The sequence below is a fragment of the Antechinus flavipes genome, chromosome 4 (genome assembly GCF_016432865.1).
Source record: "Antechinus flavipes isolate AdamAnt ecotype Samford, QLD, Australia chromosome 4, AdamAnt_v2, whole genome shotgun sequence".
NCBI lineage: Eukaryota > Metazoa > Chordata > Mammalia > Dasyuromorphia > Dasyuridae > Antechinus > Antechinus flavipes.
Genome location: NC_067401.1, coordinates 328,902,625 through 328,924,104, shown reverse-complemented (window position 1 = coordinate 328,924,104; position 21,480 = coordinate 328,902,625). Strand labels below are relative to the sequence as shown.

The window sequence follows — 21,480 nt, the reverse complement described above, 5'->3', positions numbered from 1 at the left end:
AAAAGAGGGGATGGGGAGAAATAAGGGATAGTAAAAGAAGTAGGAAAAGATAGATGAGTTTTAAGCAAAACAAACTCCAATGTTGTGGGCGGATGTAATTAAGGAGTGAGCTAAAAGATAAGGAAGAAAGTAAAAACATAGATGGGGAAGAGGAAGAGAAGGGAGAAAGTAGAAAAATGGCTCTTTAATTTACAGATCACAAGTGTTAATTTAGATGTACTGTCTATCTTTTACCACCTTCTTTTTATTTATAAAGGTGGGGGGTGGGAAGGCAATGGGCAAAGGAAGAAAAAAATGCAAGAAGCAAGTATGGAGGGAAACTGGCAATTAACAATCAAAACTGAACATGATGAATCAGATTTCATCCATAAAAAGTAAAAGGATAGTAGAATGGATTAGAAAGGATAAAGCAACGACATACTGTCTGCAAGATATATATCTTAAACATAATCTTTGCATAAAGTTTATATGGTAAAAGTCTCACACACAAGATATAAAATTTAGTGATTCAAATTTATCAGACTAATAAACATTCCCCAATAGAGAAAAGATAAAAGGATATAAACAGCCAATTTTCATGTAATCATGTAATTCATTCATTCATTAATTCATTTTTTGCTGAGACCAAATTTGAACTCAGGTTCTCCTGACTTCAGGGCTGGTGCTCTATCCACCGCACCACCTAGCTTCCTAAAAGCCAATTTTCAAAAGAAGAAATCAAAACTATCAATAATTATCTGAAAAAAAAAGCCATAAATCACTATTAATCAGAGAAACAAGAATTAAAGTAACTTTGAGTTATCTCACACTCATCATATTGATTTTGGCAAAGATGACAAAAGAAAAAAATGATAGGGATTGTGGGAAAACTATTACATTAATGTATTGTTGGTGGAGTTGGGGTATGTATAATCATTCTGGAAAGCAATCTGGAACTATGTCTTCACATTTACTAAAATGTGCAAACCTTCTGATCCAGTGATAGGAAGACCTGAGTTCAAATCTTACTTCAGACACATGATATATGGCCTTGTGACCCTATATAAATTACTTAAGCTCTCCCTCAGTCTCAATTTACTTATTTGTAAAGTGGGGATAATAACAATACCTACCTCGCAGACCATGAAGATAAAATTAAGTAGTATTTGTAAAAAACTTTGCAAACATAAAGTTCTATATATATGTAAGTTGCTAGTACAGTAATCTTGGGCAGAACAGTTTAAGCTGAATGTTTGTTAGTATTAGAAACCAGACTGAAAGGAGTTGAGAAATTAATGGGTGATGAAGAAGTAAAAGCAGCAACTGTAGATGATGTTTTTTTTCTAGCACTTTGGCAATTAGAAAAGGAACAAGAAGAATATGATTGAAAGGCCAAATAAAAGTTTAAGGAAGTGACAGGCCTGAACATGTTTATAAGCAGAGTGGACCTTTAGGAAGAGACTAAAAATGTGTGGGAAAATGTGAAAGAGAATGAATGACTGATGGCCCAAAGTCCTAAAGAAGTTGGGAGAGAATATGATGAATTGGCAAAGATTTGGTTTAATCTAATGGTCACATACATTTATTTGTCATATACTAATCATCTGGTAATTTAAAAGTGAGTTTAATTAAGTTGGATTTTTTAAAATCAGGTAACATAGCTGAATGCCATTTTTGAATGATTTTCTGGTAGCGAAATAACCCCATAATTGTATATTGAAACTGGAAAAATAAAAACAAATAACACAGTTTACAAGCAAACACCATTCTCTGCTTTTAATAGAAAATGGTTCATGTCATGTATCCATAAAAGTAATTTTAAGAAATTCTGTGCTTTTAAAAAGTTTTATTTAAAGCTACCAGTATTACTTAATAGCTATCTACTAAGCTAGAGAAGAATGATCAAAAGAACATAATCCTATATGTGCTCATATTGCGCTCGCTTGCTCACATTCTCATGCTCGCCCGCTCTCTTTTTTCCTTTCTTTTCTTTCTTCCCTCCTTCTCTCTTTTCCCCCTGCAAAAATTTTAATATTTCTTCCTCTCATTTAGCAATCACTTTTTTTTACAACTAATCATAATCAAATATATTTTTTCTTTCATATTATCATATAGGTTAAAAGTTTATGATTTGCAAATATTTTTCTTAAAAAGTATCATTATTTTAAAAAGGTATAGAAGCACTGAGTCTATGAAGTTCGTAAACAGTTATTTTTAGTACCAACATGATTTTCTACACTGAGTTCCATTCCTCTTGCTATCTTCTACCTCTGCTCCTAACACACACTCTTGGTTCCTGCTCTATAAATGTTAGCCAATTATTATTATTATTACTGAGTGTTCCAAGTACATAAAAAGATTTTGCACAGGTCTTTTCCTATAGCATAAATATTTTTCTCACCTTACTTCCACCTTTGAGAATCCCTAGTTACAATCAATGTTCTGCTCAAAATGATTTTCTAATCTTTTCCTGATGTCCTTAAGTTATTCTTAGCTTTCTCCTTCCCATCCCCAAATTACTTTGTCCTGACCTTGTATATATTTTAAATTTACCTATGCAAATATAAAAATTATTTATCCCCAACAAGCTCCATAAAGAGCTTCATTTTTGTCTTTACTTCTCTAGGTCATATAATAAATATGTACTTAATAAATGTTTGTTGGATTGAACTGAACTTGACTATCAACTCTATACTGGTATTTATTTGGGTGATTTGGTGGTATTTGGCCAGCAGCACTTTGGACAAGTATTCAATTAAAGACACATAATTTTCTGAATGGCACAATAAATTCAAGCAGTAACACTTTTTTTTCGGAACATTTCCTTATACAAACCAGATACGAACTTCCAAAAAGTCTATTATTCCTAGAACTACAGCATACCATCTTCTACTCTTAAAAATAGATAAATTGTGTATAGCATTTCTATTTTTTACAGAACATATCAAATATCCAAATCTGGAACAATATAATTAGAATTTGATTTAACATAACAATTCCTAATCCAAAATGATTAGTAATTAACACAAAAACAATCCTACTAGATAGGTTTTCTTTATATTTTAATAACATTATTTAATAACCTATTTTAATAAGTTTGGGGAAAGTTATTAATATTTTCCATGAAGAGTTAATCAACATATGACTTCATATTACTAGCTTTAAAATATTAAGCTAGAAGAAAGGATTACTTTTTTTTATTTGTTAGGTTTACCTGTCACTAAGTCAGAAAATTAAATCAAAAAGTGATATATATATATATATATATTATATATATATATAGACATTTTCAATAAGTTACTAGTCTAAAGATCACCTTTGAACATACTCATTCATTTCACCAGAGATATTCAAACTATAAGTTAAAGTTGGATCATGAGTACCTCTTAGATATTTATAGTGTATCTGGAAAGGTTATGGATGAAAATACTTTACTCCATCTTTTAATACATATGTGATCACTCTCTGATTTGCATTTCAAGTACAATGAAGCCTTCAATCTTCAAGTACCTGGAAATCAAGTATTTAGCAAGGCCAGAAGTATTAGAGAGAGATTCTACAACTTATACTGTTAGAAACTTGTTGAGGGGTTAATTGACCTGTTCAGTTACCCAGCCAGAAATTGCCTCCTGATGCAAGCCTTAAACTAAGGCTTGAAAAGTCAAGCTTTTCACCCATTACATTATGCTGCTTCTTAAGGCCAGAAGTAAATGATGAAAAGGCAGAACCTAAAGAGTAAAGGTAATTTATGCCTGCAAGTTATAAAACCTTAACCCAATTTGAATGAACTATAGTGGCAAACTGGCAAATTATCCATGAAGGACAATGTGGTAATCAAAGTATTTTCTACTAGAAAATAGTTCCTATGCCTGGAACAAAGGTTGTACTTAGTTGTTAAAACTTTCACTGAACTGAAAATAAATTTAAAACAAATTAATTTAAAAAGTTCTTGTCTTTCAAAAATGTTTTGAACCTAGTTCACAACTCTTGGAATATACTGAATTTTGTAGTACAAATTAATTTTAAACACACTTTAACTAGGTTGAAAATAAAAAGCAAACAATACAAAACAAAAAAATGAAAAAAACAAACCATACAAAGAAACCCAAAGTCAAATTATTTTAGAACTAGGAATACAACACTGCCAATTGGTAAGTGTATATGTAGTATGACTAGGTGTGCTTGGTAGAGTTTTTAAATCTATTTTAAATAAATACCAAAATAGATCTACAAATGTAATAATTTCTTTAAAAAAAATCACATTATTAAATGTTTAGAAAAACTAAAATCTAAATTTAATAGATAGACATATGCATGCATGTACTATTCCCCGCTCCTCCCCTACTGATGTGTCAAGTTTAACTGCATGGTTATAGATTAAAGGAATCAAACTTTTAAAATAATCACATATTCATACATTATTAAGCATTAGATTAATAACTTTAATTTCATTTTGTACTTTGTTCATGTCTTAAAAATCTGTTTCCTATTAGTATAATTCTAAATACTCTTTTTAAGTTGCACTATCTTATTAAATGAAAACATATCATTTTCGTATCTGTCCATGAAATTCATGGACAGAATTATATCCAGAATAGTTATATTACTAAAATGCTACCTAATATAGAACACGATTTTGAAAGTGAAGGGCATAAAATGCTAGAAAACTTGTCAATCTGTAAAGTTACATAGAGCTAGTTTCATCCCATTTACAAATTGGCTTTTTTTCCCTTTGTTAGTGAAGGAATAAAATGAGTAAGCAGAAAGGAATGGAGAAAAATCCAGCAGTGTATTTTTAACAATGTTTTCTTTCTTTCAAAGAAGCAGAGTAGGAATTGTGATGAGTTCTTTTTCTGGAGTATTCGGCAATCAAAGTATTTGCATATAACCTTTGGCTCCAAAAGACTCTAAAATGTTATGGCCTGTATGCCACACATGGCATGATGGTAGCAACTCTATTCAGACAATATTCCACATTTTAACCATCAAATGTAAAAGAGAGTGCCTTATATTAGTTAATAAAATTGCATCAAAAAGAAAAAAACATATTGTGACAAAAAAAGTCTCAAATTTAATTGAAAAAACTTGTTCTTTAATTCATACAATATATTTTAATAACAGTTTGGGGAAAATTCTTAATATTTTCCATGGATAGCTAACCAACATATGACTACCAAAAGCTAGAAGGAGGATAGGAGCTGTATCTGTAATCTCACTGATACAGGGAGCTTCCTTTACCAATGTAGGTCAATGACTAGAGAATCGAGGCTTAGTTACTTATACAGGGTTGCACTGTAAGAGTATGTCACAGGTAAGATTTGAACCCACTTCCTAGCTTCAAGACCAACTCTCTACATACATACATTTTACTTTATAAAATCCTAATGTCAACATATATTTTTCTATTTGGTTTAGCAATTTGCTGACTCAAGAAAATCATATAAAGATATATTTTCACACCCTGTGCCTAATTAGCACTTCATTATTTTTCAAATACTAAGCCAAACTATCTATAAAACATTGGTGCAGACATAAACAATTTTATGAAGTCAGTGCAAAGTTGTAATTTGGAATAAGAGAATAATTAATAGGTGGTTTATAGAATATACCTAACTAATCTGGCTTAGGATGATCAGGTTTAAAATAAATTTATAAATGGTACAAATGATAATCAAAATCTGGAGAGATCCATAGACCTAAGTCAGTCTGGGACATGACAGCTGAATCCAACATAACACTTTAATAAGAAATTCCTCTAGAACAAAGTTTCTTAAACTGTGGGTTGAGATGCCATATGAGGTGGTGTAACTAAATATGGAAATCATGAAATTCTGATTTATTATCAGTAAATGTCTGATTTGTACACCTATTTTATACACCTATGTACTCGCAGTCATGTAAAAGTTTCTTGGTAAAAAGGAGTCAAAAAGTTTAAGAAATCCTGCTTTAGAACGTACTTGACAAATGCACATCAAGCTTTTTATTCTAAAACCTCCAATGATGATCTATTCTTATTTGAAGTGGCTTATTTTATTTGTTTTACCTGTGGATAAGCACTAACTGAGACAACATTTTTCATTACATAAAGGCTAACTTTTATCTTTTTGCCAACTTTTGCTCATTACTTCTAAGTCTGCTCTTTTGGAACAAGTAAGATATGGAGTTAGGAAACCTGGGTTCACATCTCAGAATTGTAACTTTAGTACCCATGTTAACCTTGGCAACCTATCTGGGCCTCAGTTTCCTTGTCTGTAAAATGAGAAGGCTATACTAGATCACGTCTAAGGCTTCAACTCTAAATCTTCAATGCTGATTTCTATTTCTTTTCTTAAGTTACCAATTTGACTGTACTTAGTCACAGCTTCAGTACTGTTTTTTTTTCTTTTTTCTTTGTTCAGGTTCCTTGTATACTTATCTCTTTCTTTAGGGTTCATGATTCCTATCACCCATATCTTTTTGTTTTGTCTTCTGGCCCTGAATGGGCTCTGAATAAACTCTAAATAGAGCTTGAGTAACATGAATTTTGTTGATTGATCTACTTAGAACAAAATAATACACACCATTACTTTCTTCGTCCATTCCAACAGGTCCAGCTTGTGGAGTTTCTCCATTTTTTAGACAGTTATGGATATAGGTTGCCTTCCATCTGGCATATTTTCTGTGTTTCATGTTCTGAAAAAATATAATTTAATATTTTAGAGTTATCACTATTTCATTTTTAAAATACTAGTTAGACCGGGAAGAAAAATATTTGCTATGCTGAAAATATATAATATCCCAAGTAAAGTACTACTGAATTCAATATAAGTTCCCTAAATAGAGACTGTATGGCGCTTAGTTGAAAGGGAATGACAAATGGTTCTAGTTCCAATCCTTCTACTGTGTTGGAAGATAAACATGCTAGTTTTGAAGTTTTTATATCAACCTCAATCTATATCTACCCTATTATGACAAGTACTTTATTCAGGGTAGTCTATTCAAGACATATTCATATATCCATTTGGATACAAATTTCCAGCAGAGGAAGTAGAAAACCTAGTTAAATGAACAATGAGGTCATAAAATTTAATTAGGCTAAGTGAAATTTAAATATTATTTCATTAAAACAACTCCTATCCCTACTACAGACAAAACACACACACACACACACACACACACACACACACAATATCAAACCAAAACTAGCTCTCTTTAAATCTCTGTAGATAAAAAAAGGATACCAAAAAGAAAACAGTCTAAGTACTAAATCAATTTTTTTGTGTGTGTGTCTTTCAAAATGTTTAATTTTTAATTTCATCATACAATTCTTAACCACCACAAAAGAGCTGCTACAAATATTTTTGTACAAATAGATCATCTGCCCATTTGATGTCTTTGGGAAAGCAGCAGCATTGTCAAATCAAAAAGTATACTCAACTTTATAGCTCTCCAGAATGAATTAGCATATCTTTTAAAACTTCTTTTGCTAGTAGCAGGGTTGTTTTTTTTTTTTTTAAATAGTCTAACCATATAGATTCATAAAATTACAGGATATTGGTCATAGAATGGATCTTGGAGATTACTGAGTCCAATCTCATTTTATAGACAGTAACCTAAACATCCTATTACTAGTGGCAGAGCCAAATCAGAAGGATATCTCCATTTCCCATCTAATGTTTATTCTGTTTTAACATGTTGCCACTTAGTAAATTTTTTTAAAAATTAAAACATTTTATTTACAGAGCATATGCATGGGTAATTTATCCAACACTGACCCTTGCATAACCTTTTGTTGCAAATTTTTCCCTTCTTCCCCCCATTCTCTCCCCTATCTGACAGATAGTCCAATACATGTTAAATATGTTGAAATACATATTAGGTCCAATATGTACATACATATTTATACAGTTATCTGGTTGCACAACAAAAATCAGATCAAGAAGAAAAAGAAAAACTGAGAAAAAACAACAAAAAACAAACCAAAATGCAAGCAAATAACAACAGAGTGAGAATGCTATGTTAGGTTTCACCCTCTGTTCCCATGATTCTCTCTCTGAGTATAGATGGTTCTCTTCATCACTGCACAAATGGAACTGGTTTGAATCATCTCAATGTTGAAGAGAGCCACATCTATCAGAAATGATCCATCATATAGTCTTGTTGTTGCCGTGTATAATGATCTCCTGGTTCTGCTCATTTCACTTTGCATGAGTTCATGTAAATCTCTCCAAGCCTCTCTGTATTCATCCTCCTGATCATTTCTTACAAAATAGTATTCCACAGCATTCATATACCATAACTTATTCAGCCTTTTTCCAATTGATGGGCATCCACTCAGTTTCCAGTTTCTTGGCACTAAAAGAGGGCTGCCACAAACATTTTTGCATATGGGGGTCCCTTTCCCTCTTTTAAGATCTCTTTGGGATATAATTGCAGTAGTAACTATGCTGGATCAAAGGCTATGTACATTTTGATAACTTTCTGAGCATAGTTCCAAATGGCTCTCCAGAATGGTTAGATCCATTCACAACTCAGTTCTTTGTACATCCCCACCAATATTCGTCATTATCTTTTCCTGTCATCTTAGCGGATCTGTAGTGTATCTCAGAATTGTCTTAATTTGCATTTCTCTGATCAACAGTGATTTGGAGCACCTTTTCATATGACTAGAAATAGTTCCAATTTCGTCATCTGAAAATTGTCTCTTCATATCCTTTGACCATTTATCAATTGGAGAATGGTTTGAACCATTATAAATTTGAATCAATTCTCTATATATTTTAAAAATAAAGCTTATCAGATCCGTTGGATGTAAAAATATTTTCCTAGTTTATTGCTGCCCTTCTAATCTTGTCAGCATGTTTTATTTGTACAAAAACTTTTTAACTTAATATAATCAAAATTATATTTAGTTCTTCTTTGGTCACAAATTCCTTCCTTCTCCACAAATCTGAGAGGTAAACTATCTTATATTCTTCTAATTTGTTTATAGTATCATTCATTATGTCTAGATCATAAATCCATTTTGACCTTATCTTGGTATACAGTGTTAGGTGTGGGTCTATGCCTACTTTCTGCCATACTAGTTTCTAATTTTCCAGCAGTTTTTGTCAAATAGTAAATTCTTATCCCAAAAGGTAGGGCTTTTTGGTTCCTCAAATACTAGATTGCTATAGTCATGTGCTGTTTTGTTCTGTGAACCTAATCTATTCCACTGATCCACTAGTCTATTTCTTAGTATCAAATGTTTTTGATGACCACTGCTTTAGTTTTAGATCTAGAACAGCTAGGCCACCTTTATTTGCTTTTTACTTCACTAATTCCTTTGAAATTCTTGACCTTTTGTTTTTCCAGATGAATTTTGTTGTTATTTTTTCTAGTTCAGTAAAATAGTTTCTTGGGAGTTTGATTGGCACAGCACTAAATAAATACATTAGTTTAGGGAGTATTATCATCTTTATTATATTTGCTCGACCTATCCACGAGCACTTGATATTTTTCAAATTGTTTATATCTGATTTTATTTGTGTGGAAAGTATTTTGTACTTTTGCTTTTATAGTTTCTGACTTTCCCTTGACAGATAAATTCCCAAATATTTTATATTTTTGGCAGTTATTTTAAATTCAATTTCTCTTTGTATCTCTTGCTGTTGAATTTTGTTCGTGATGTATAAGAACGCTAATGATTTATGTGGATATATTTTGTATCCTGCAACTTTGCTAAAGTTGTGGATTTTTTCTAATAGCTTTTTAGTTGATTCTCTGGGGTTCTCTAAGTCTATCATCATATCATCTACAAAGAGTGATAATTTGGTTTCCTCATTACCTATTCTGAACTATTTTCAGACAAAACTTTAGACTGTCACTAAGTTGAATGATATTGACCAAGTCATTTCACTTTTATGAGTCCTCAGTTTTGTCATTTCTATGGGTTCCACTATAAATGAAATGAGAAATACATCTCTCTCCAATTACAAGAGGACTAAAATCTCTCTCAGAATATAAGATGAGCTAGTTTTCTTTTCAAATTTGCAACTGAATATGAGCACAAAATCTTGATTATCTGATATAAGTCCCAAAGAACCTTAAAATAGCAATTTATATAAAAACTACATTTAATTTTTTTCTTTTTCATCCTAAAGTAGATCAGTATGAAAAATGAATCTGTAGGCAAAAACAAGCAAGTCCTTTATCACTCAGAACATAATTGTTAAGGATACTGATCTAGATATAGGATCTTATATGAAATAGTATCCTTTCTCTTATTTATGGGTTTCTTTCTTTCTTTTCTTTTTATTTTAACTTCACCATTTTATTTGGTTCCCAATTACATATAAAAACAATTTCAACACTCCTCCCCTGAAAATTTTGAGTTTCAAATTCTCTCTCTTCCCATGAAAAAGCAAACACTTTGACACAAGTTATACATGTTTAGTCATGAAAAATACATTTCCATTTAAGTCATTCTGTGAAAGACAAAAAAAAAAAGAAAAAAGTGAAGAAAAGTATTTTTGATCTGCAATCGTGCTCCATCAGGTCCTTCTCTGGAGATAGACAGCATATTTCATCTAGTCTCAGATCACTGAACTGCTGAGAATAGCTAAGTTATTGCTCTTACTGGGTACCATGATCTCTTGGTTCTGCTCATTTCACTTTGCATCGGCATGTAAGTCTTTCTGGATGTGAACATTCTGCTTGTCATTTCTTATGATAAACGAGTATTCTCTCACAATCATATGCAATAATTCAGTCAGCCATTTTTCAACTGATGAATATCCCTAAATTTCCAATTTGTTGCCATCATAAAAAGAGCCGATATAAATATTTTGTACACATAGGTCCTTTTCCTTTTCTTTTCTTTTCTTTTTTTTTTTTTTATCATCTCTTTGGAACACTGATCTAGTAGTAATATTGCTTGGTCAAAGAATCTACATAGTTTTACAGTCCTTTGAGCATAGTTCCAAATTGCTCAACAGAATGGTTGAATCAATATACAACTAACAACAGTGAGCATTAGTGTTTTAATAGTCCTACATCCATTCCAATAAAAGTTGTCATTTTCTAAGTGGGAGTAGTTTTTTGTTTTGTTTTAATTTGCATTTCTCTAATCAATAGTGATTTAGAACATTTTAAAAATATGTTCATAGATATAGGTAGCCTTAATTATTTTGTCTGAAAACTACATAGATAAACTATTCAGACTGGAAAACTTCTAGGAAGTAGTTTAGTCTGATTGAATCACATAGTATGTAAATGGTAATAATAGGAAATAATAATGGAAAGACAGGTTTTTCATCCTGTGAACAGCAAAATCAATTTAGTTCCCTGAGCAAGGGAGTGAAACATGGCCAGTTTGGGATTTAGGAGTTTTATTTTGGTAGCTATGTAGCAGGTGGTCTAGAGGGGAGACAAAATGGAAATAAGACTTATAAGGAGGTCATGATAATAGTCTGCCTGAGTGAGAGGAGACCAAGGGCTTGAACTAGCATGAAAAGTATTTAAGTAGAGAGAAGGGGATATGGGAAATGTTGTACAGGTAAACTACACAATGATTGGAAATAAAGTGTGTGTGAGAGAAGGAAGAGTCCAGAAATTAAGATTGCAAGCCTATGTGATTTGGAGGTAGTGGTACCTTCAAGATGAATAGAGAAATTTTAAAAAAGGAAAGGTAAGGGGAGATATTTAGCTGTTTTGTACAAGTTAAGTTTAAAATGCCTATGAGAAAAATTATTTAAGTTGAGAAGTACAGGAAGCAACTGATGTGGATCTAGAATTCAGAAGATATTCAGAGATGGTTTTACATGCACACACACGAAATCAAGAAAATTTTATTTTTGTATTCTAGTAGAAATTTTCCATTAATTGGGGTAATATTTTCCATATTACCCCAATAAAAAGGGATGGAAAGGTAAGAACAAGCAGAAGTAATAATTCTCAAATATTGGTTTCTATATTTGAACACTAAATATGAATTTGAGTGTCTTAAAAATAAATAGTATTTTAAAATTATAAGATTTGATAAATTGTATTGTTAGGGATATAGCTTACAAACATTAGAAATGTCAAGCCCCAGAGAGGGAAAACAGAACTGTTCTTTCTTTTTCACTTTGTACATGAAAGAATACTTTCTGGAAAAGAAAATAGCCAGGATAGCTTCTCCTGGAATTTTGATTCAAATAACCATATATTTATATAATAACAATTATGTGAAACACTTTAGGGGAACATAATTGTACATATAAAATATGGCCCATGTCTCCAAATAACTTATAGTTTTGTTGTGACAAAACTTAAAATATAAAGATTATAATCTCTGCCCATTACTTGACTGATAAAGTAATTTAATACATGAGCATAGTGGAAATGCTGGATTTACAACCAGAGATCCTGAATTCAGATCCTTTGGTCTGCTATATGCTATTTGAATAATCTTGGGTAAATCATTTAATCTTTCTGTCCCTTGAATTTCTTCATCTATAGAATAATGGAGCTGAATCAGATAAGCTTAAATCTATGATTTCGATAATCTAATGATGATGATAAAAGTGTTAAAGTGATTACTTGATTTAGCTAAAAGAGTCCAAAAAGATACTAGTTTTGCTGGGAAGGCTTCATGGGAGATGTAACAACAAGAATTAGTTCAAAGTAGTGGGGGAAAAGAAAAATTCAATAGTGGAGGAGACAACAATTGTCTTCAAATATTAAAAAAAAAAAAACTACCTTATGGAAGAGGGGTCAAACTTGTTCTGCTTGGCTTCATATGAATAATAGGAAATTGGAGATATATTTCAGTCAGGTAAATTAGCTATTTCTTGTCCAAAGTAGAATGACTCTGTCTTAGTAGAAGAGTGAGTTCTCCAAGGCAAGAGGTTTCCAAGTAGAGCTTAAATGTTTCTTATTGAGAATATATATATATATATATATAGGAATACATGATCTCTTAAATTCCTCCAAATTAGATGTGATAATTCAATTAATTTCTGGGTCTATTAGTAACATTTTGAGATTCAATTAGTCACTAACTTTTTTTGGTAAATTACTCTCAGTTTTGCCATTTACAAATGATTATCTATCAAGACTATAAAGAAGGTAAAAGATAATTAAAGAAATAATCAAGTTTAAAAAAGTTAAGATTAGGAGCATTTTTTAGGCAAATATTTGACTGTAGTTATTGCCTAAATAATGGATCTTATGATTTAGAGCAAAAAGAGATCCTAGAAATATAATCTCTCTAGTTTGGTAGTTCTTAAAGTTTTGGTTTCAGATCCCCCCAGCCCAACTTTTAAAAATTATTGAGGACCCCTAAGAGGTTAGGTCTTGGGGAATACATATCTACTAAATTTCTATATTAAAAATTAAAAACGTTAGTATTAACATGAAAACAGTTTTGACCTCAAAGATCCTCCCACCAAGAGGATTTTGGGGATATCTGAAGCATATTTTGAGAACTGCTGCTATAGTCTAGGGTTTCTTAAACCTTTTCCATTTGTGACTCCTTTTTGCGTAAGAAATTTTATGTGATCTCAGGTATATAGCTATATAAAATAGATGTACAAATCAAACATTTCATAATAAAAAAAAAATCATAATTTCATGATACCCACATGAGGTTGCAAAACACAATTTAAGAAGCTAGGCTCTAATACTTTAATTTTTACAAATCAAGAAACCAGGCCCAGAGAGATTAAATAACACAGTCAAAGTCACATGGAGCATACCTGCCAGGGACAAATTTTAAAAACTCAATCTTTGATTCCAAATCTAGTAATTATTTTACTTTTGGTATACCATGATGATTCATATTACTTCTTAATCTGGTAGTCCCTGCTTTACACATATTGTGTAACAATATGCATGCAATCTATCTTTGCAATCTTAATTCCCAAGCCAAACTAATCTAATAAGTACTTGTTAAATAAATACTGCATTTTTCCATTTCTATGTCTATTTATACCTCTCCTAATACCTTAATGACTTCTTTTCCATCTTCCATTGAAATCACATCCTAATATATCTTTTAGGATGAAACACAAATGCCACCTATTCCATGAAACATCTCCTACTCTTTCCTATAAAGCTTAACTTGATTCCTACTTTGTCAGACCTTTCTAAAGGATACTTAACTGAATTCTGCCTTGTATTATAGCTATAGGGCAGATAATAAAGGAAGAAATTATGTTATTCACTTTTGCATTTTCACAGTACTTAGCATGGTACCTCAAACATAAAGGGCACATGATAGGTATTTGATGTATGAATGAATGGACAACTTCTAGATACGTTAAAAATCAAACAAAAGGAATTTTAGATAGATAAATAATTTCTTGAGAATTAAACAATGGAATTAAGAACCAATAAACTATTTTCTTCTCTTAAAAATGTTTGAAAACAGTTTTCCTGTTTTGGAATAATCCTATCTCTAGGCTGAAGAGAAAGAATAGACAATGAATTTTTTAAAAGTTCTTTCCAAACTTATGATTCTATGCTGCCCCCTCTAGGGAAGAATATACAAATGAAGCAGTTTTAGTTCATAAAAATAAACAGCTAACAAAAAATTTAGTGTTCTAACATTAAATTTGCCACAACTATAATAAATGTACCTTAATGTTAAAAAAAAATTGGAATCAGCTAAAATATTAAACTATTTTCAATTTTAAAATCATAATACTATTATTCACTAGGTAATTCTAATTCCTGTCAGGAATCCCATCATTTTGCTTTCTAATTCTCCCTCTAAAATAAAAAGATGTGAAATATAAGAAAACGTGGTAAGTGGAAAATTTCAAGACATCAATATTTTTGAAACCCTTACCTTCCTTTGGATGATCTGACATCCTTTCTGGGAAACAGGAATTACAAAAATTGCTTCAATTCTTACTCATGGCGTTTAAGTTCCTGTTTTCACAGAAATGATAATTGGATAATTGAAAATAACTGACATTTTTTCCTGCAAAGCATGACCATTAAAAGTCAGCAATGAAAATTAAGAAGTTATAGGTAAGCACTCCTGAATACCCACCTTCAAGTCTTTTTGCTGCCTATCAGTCAAGATATTTTTTAATAAAACAGCAGCAATAAATTAGAGAATAAGACTTTCTGCTAAAGAATATAGGTCACTAATAAACCTAAGAAGCAGTATAATCTAGTGTAAAAAGGCTTAAAGCCAGAACTCTCAGATCTTAGTTTCTGTTCTGCCATTATTATTAAACTATGACCTACAACAAATAATTGAAAGTCCAGATTGCTCAGTGTTGCTATGTGTAAAATAAAAATAATAATAGATGAATTATCTACATCATAGGGATGATGGGTTAAAATAATATAACTTGACAGAACTCTGAAAAAAATGAATTCTCACTCAACCAAGAGCTTTTAGGGCTTATATGTTAGGTATTGTATTAAGAAAAAAGAAACCAAAGACTATCTCTGCCCTCAACTTCACATTCTGACTTTTATTATTTTACAAATGAAGTATTATTATACTGAATCTTCATGAATGACATCCACTTATTCATGATGGTCATTTATGATGAAGTTCTACATAAATAATCTTTATTTTTTAGAAAAGAAAATAATTTTTTTAGGATGAGTTCCAAAATTACCTAATATTCAGGGTGAAAAAAAATTTAGGAATGGGTATTTTTAAAAATCACTTAATCCTTAAATTAATAAGATTTCTTTCTTAATACTATGAATGGATACTCCTTTTAGTTGGTGTTACTTATCCCCTTTCAAAAAAAAAAAAGGGGAAAAAAATCTAAAATTGAATTACTAGTGGGTCAATATTGGATTATTTTTAAGAAACAAAAATTAATCCAGAAAGTTTTAAAACAAAGTATCAAAAGCTCAATTTAACAAGATAATTCATTCTTCAAAATAAACTGATTTCTAAGTAATTTTAATCAGCATTTTAATAAATTATTTAGAGTACTTATAATGGTCAAAATATAGATAATTTCCAGATTTTGTTTCCCAATCTAAACAGAATCCTATTTTAACACAATTTAATTTTGAAGAAAAGAATCAAGGAACAACAGCCTAAGATTAGGAGCATATCATTTCAGTTTTCTTGGTCTTGGTTTCCATATTTTTAAAATAATATGTCAGAGGCAAGCTAAAGAAATCTGAAGCCTACAAAAATCTGTGTAGCAAAGCAAGTGTGTAGGATTTCCCCAAGAATACTTTAGGGTGGACAGAAAGCTTCAGGGTGAAGATCTGGAAAGTCCCAAGAAAAGTTAATATAACAGATGGCATTCAGACAGTACAATCCCAGGTTCATGGGCTGAGGTTTCTAACACTATTCTGAAATGCCAGAGCTCCTGGCACTTTAAGATCTAAATCCCAGAAAGAACCTAATTACAGGTTAAAGATTAGTGTGGGGTCTTTGGGCAAGACTATGTTTAATGTCAAACATTTTTGAGATTTCTATTCTGGGAGGCTGGAAAAATGCCTGGATAAATGATAGAGAGATTAGAAAAGACAGGCAACTGAAGAGGATTGGGAAAGGAATGAAAAGCTAATAGTCAATTTCTGACAATTAATTTTAATTGACAGCAGGATATCCTATAGGTAACTGAAAAATGGAATTTAAGCAATCTTTATCAAAAATTTAGAATAAGACATCTTTAGCACAAAGGTAATATAAATCACTAGAGAAGATAAAGTCTCATCCTGGTAAGTCTGATTTTTAACGTGGACTAATGCATGCATGAAATTGTCAATATTATGTAAAAAATTTGAGTCAATTTATAATACAAATTACAAGACTTTTAGAGGCCCAAATCCAGAGTATGCTATATATGTTTATAACTAAGGTAATATAGATGTTGAACAACATAGGACTAAGACTCGAGACCAAGACAAGGACAAGGCAGGAAATGTTTTCAAGAATGGCTTTCACTGAAAAGGTGAAGAATGTAGGTTCAAAATGTTGTATGTGCTCGTAGATGAAGTTGGTAAGTGGATGGGTTTTGCTTACCGTTTTTTCCCTTTGGTACACAGGAAAAATACTGAGTAGAGAAGGAAGGAGTAGTTTAATAGCAGAAGTGGAACAGGAAACAGTTATATAAACTGATTAATAGTAACTCAGTGGGAATAAGTAGATTTGTAAAACTTGTATTATTTGGTGGGAAAGGGAAAGATTCAGGAAATAATTGTGACAGAAATGAATCTAGAATCTTTGCCTTTTCATGGGAGTAATTATGTCAGTCTTATATATGAGGCATGGATCAAAGTATATGCAGTATTAAGGAAACTTTTGCTGCTTACAGATAATTTAAAAGGGGGGGGGGTGCCTCCACTTCTTTCCTTTTGCTCCTTTACTGTTAATGTTTAAAATGTTTTTCTGTTAATTTCCAGATTTCTAAGTCATTCTGCACAGCTGACGACTTTAGGTATCTCTGACCATATAATAACTATAGTATAAGAAAAAAAATTCCTATTTAAAAAATCTTACATATAGTAGTAAAAATGTTAAACTTTAAAACTATAAGTGATGAGAAACATGAATCATCTATAGGGATGATTGCCTTTTTTTTTTAGATGCTTAAATTTTAATGTTGTTCTTAACACATAGAAACAGGGGTGTGAATAGCATTAATAGCTTTTAAAAGAAGTGTCTGCCCATAAGCTGGGGAATGGCTGAGTTGGTTATGATATATGAATGTAAGGGAATATTATTATTCTATAAGAAATGATGAGCAGGCTGAATTCAGAAAAGCCTAGAAAGACTTAACAAGAATTGATTCTAAGTAAAATGAGTAGAACCAAGAGAACATTGTAAAGTAACAAGATTATGTGATAATCACTTGTGATAGACATGGCCCTTTTCAACAATGAGTTGATTCAGGGTAATTCCAATAGATTTGTGATAGAAAGAATTATAGAAACTGAATATGGTTCAAAAAAAGATTTTTTATAAGATAGATTTTTTTTCCTATTTTCTCCTTTTGTGGTGGTTGTTTGTTTGTTTTTCCTTTCTCATATTTTTCCCTTTTGACTTTTTTTTTCTCTTTCCCCCCCACCTTTGACTGTGATTTTTTTTTTTTTTGTGTGTGTGTGTGTGCAGCATGTTAAATGTAGACATATGTTTAGAAGAATTGCACATGTTTAACCTATACTAGATTTCTTGCTTCTAAGGAATGGGAGAGTGGGGAGGGAAAAAAATTTGGAACACAAAGTTTTGCAAGAGTGAATGTTGAAAACTACTTTTGTATGTATTTTGAAAAATAAAGGCTATTATTATTTTAAAAATCAAATCAAATCCAAGAAAAAAAGTGTCAGTTTTAAGAAAGACATACACAGAATTACCACAAAGCCAGGATACAAAAGATAAAGTATCCTGGCACTCTCTTTCTCAATAACACAAAATGTAGCACTGCAATAGGTCTGGAACTATAAATATAGTAGAGTATGGAAAATGTGCATACCTGAAACCCCTTTTTCCAAACTATCTGACTTCTGTCTCTGCCCCAAAGTACAAGATGGGGCTGGATAAGAAATGGGAAGAGAGAGGAGGAAATGAGTCAATCTAGATTTTTTAATGATCTAAAGTGATCAGATTTTATCCATGGATTTCAAAGTACTAAATACTTCTGATAGCATTATAAGATAGGATGTTATTTGTTTGAGATGCATACTAGTATTATAGCATTGCTAGAAAATCAAAACTGCAAACTATTCTCTATTAGTTTTACTATAACAAGGCAACCTTAATTCTCCAGGGAAAGAGGCAGATGACAACTGATACTCAACTTTCTGGTTTGTATGTGTGTGTGTGTGTGTGTGTGTATGTTTACAAATATATACACACATATAATATGTATCTATATGTGTAACATATACACATATGTATATGTAATAGCTGCAAAAAATAAGCAAAAATCAGATTCCTGACATGTTAATCTGACTTATGGTCTGGTCAATTTGATTACAGAAAAACTTGCAGAATTTTAGAGTTAGAGGGGATACTGGAGATCACTTAATTTAATCCACTCATATAACAAATAAATAAATTGGTCTCAGAGAGGTTAAATAACTTGTCTAAGGTCACACAGCTAGCTAATGGCAGAGCCTGGACAAGAATCTAGATTTCCCAACTTCTAGTCCTGTATTCCTTGTATTATATAACAGTTGTTAAAGCTATTTAGATTTTTCTTCTATTATTTTTGACAATTAAAATGTCAGTAATATCTATCTGTTTTCTACAAACTATATATGAACAAATGAATGAATAAGGCATTTATTTCAGTATAAGTTCTCGGTTAAGTGCCTATTGCATATATATATATATATATATATATACACACACACACACACACACACACACACATATTTCTAAAGGACAGTCTAGTAATTTCATCACTCATCCTATGATCAAAAACATGATAATCCCTTCCTTGATGTAAAATGTAATGTTATCTATAACTATATATAATGCATGCATGCATGCATGCAAAAAAAAAATCACTCTAATTTCTTGAAGGAACAACTTTATAACACATAGGCAGTAATATCAGTGTTTCCAGTTATTTGCTGAGTGCTTCAGTTATATAAATAAGGCAATAAATTAAGTCAACTATGCTTTATAGCTTCAACAACACTGCAGTAGTAGTTAAAAATGAATGGATGGAAATTAAATATATGAGGAAGATAGCCAGAAAAATTAGTAACTCACATATCAAGTTGTAATTTTGATCACACTGAGCAAGTAAAGTATTTCTAAAATGAATTCAATAGGAACTTATATTTTATGAATATTATTACAGTATTTTTTGAAGAGTGTTAGAAATAGGAAAATTCATACTATTTTAGGAACAAAGTTTTGTTGTGGGAGTCAAGAGGCCTGAATTCTAGTACTAACTTACAAGATCACATGGTTAGCTAGTACTAAACTTAGAATGACATCATGATACCTATAAGTAGGTGTTTAAGAGAATAGCATACGAAAAATAGAAGGGATCTTCTTGCCTAATATAGCCCTTTTGTAAAGCTGATGAGAATATTGAGACCTCAAATAGTAAAGTATTTCTCTGAAACACCTACTTATAGGTATCATGATTTGTACATACACATACACAAACAAATGTTTATTCCCAGAATTATGAAAGGTCAGTTAAAAGGGAATTGAAGATGCCATTCACTATAACACATACTTGGAAAAGAATTCCCTCTACAACATATTCAACCCACAGGTAGGTGACCGCAAGGATCCTTTTTAACAATTCACTGTTTAAGTAGGGACCTTCTCTTTCCTTGTTACTTGTGCTGCCTTGAACACTTGTGTAATTTCAACATGAATTCAGCTTCTCACCTATCCAGTGTCACTGTAGAGAATGGTCTGAACAGCAAAGATGTGGATGGGGAAGAGAAGAGAAAAGAAAAGGTGAAGTTTCACAATAGCTACTCTTTCCACCTAATTGCTGTGAATATCTTGGTAGAGACTCTATCCCATTATCTCTTCCCTTCCCTTATATGAAAAGCTTGTCCTTTCCCTCACTCCAGAGTCAAAACCTCAGTATTTACAATGAAATGCCCAGACTATCTTTTTTTTTCAAAATGTACAATTGTTTTTAGAAGCATTTAGCTAAGATTACAAAATGCAAATTTATTTTTATATATACAAAGACCCATCAGTATTATTCATTTTGCTTGTATTTCTCCCTACAAGCAGAGCAATTTTGAATAAGCAAATCCCTGATTGCTTAAAATTCTGTTACGTTTCCTTTTAACAGTTCTTTTTACCTTTTCTGATTCTATATTGTTAACATGGAAATTTCAAAAAAGTCATTTGCTTGTTTTTGGAATAAAAGAGTAAGAGGGAAATAGTGTAACCAAATTCTCTTGTAAATTAGCCAAGTAAAAGGGAATGTATTAGCTACCAATAATGAAAAGTTAACATTAAGGTCACTCCTGAGGGATCTTAAAAGATAAACAAGATATGGAATTGGTGGACCCAGCTTGTAAAAACATTACTGAGAAGAAAGCAGGAGATCCTAGTCTCCCTCCTCTGTAGTTGAGAACCTATACAATCTAGGTTCACCAAGATGACACCAGCATCATCACCACAGCCCACCACATCAATGTCAATAAAAAAAAAAATCAAAAGCATTGTTGCTTGTTTGGGGAAATATTAAAAAGACTTTTTAAACAATTTATTGACAAATGACAAAAATTATGCAGCCTATTCATAAGGTCTGTATTGTCCACCATCCACAAATTGATAGGGGGGTTATGTATTTCTTGGTTCATTTCTTTCACCTGGAGGTAAATGCAAAAGTATGTACTTGAATACTACCAGTGAAATAAAACATACTAAAATAACTGGCTTAAATAATATTTTTAAACAGAAATGAAAATTGAGAGTAATGCCCTTCAAGAAAGCAAGCCTTTTCCTTCTATTCAGAAAAATCATACCACTTAAGAAAATTTAATGCTATGTAGTGAATGATTATTTATAATAATTGTCAATTACATAATTGTCCATTCAATAAATCAAGATATTAAACTATGAATCAAGTATAA

The 21,480-nt window shown here is 31.4% G+C and overlaps 1 protein-coding gene across 1 annotated transcript in view; it reads right to left on the bottom strand.

The window, feature by feature from the left end:
* The window catches only part of VTA1 (vesicle trafficking 1), a 79,287-nt gene that overhangs the window by 27,189 nt on the left and 30,618 nt on the right, over nt 1-21,480 (bottom strand). The window contains exon 5 of the mRNA XM_051997864.1: nt 6,540-6,651. Within this exon, the coding sequence (XP_051853824.1) occupies nt 6,540-6,651 (112 nt within the window). The remainder of the gene's footprint in view (nt 1-6,539; nt 6,652-21,480) is intronic.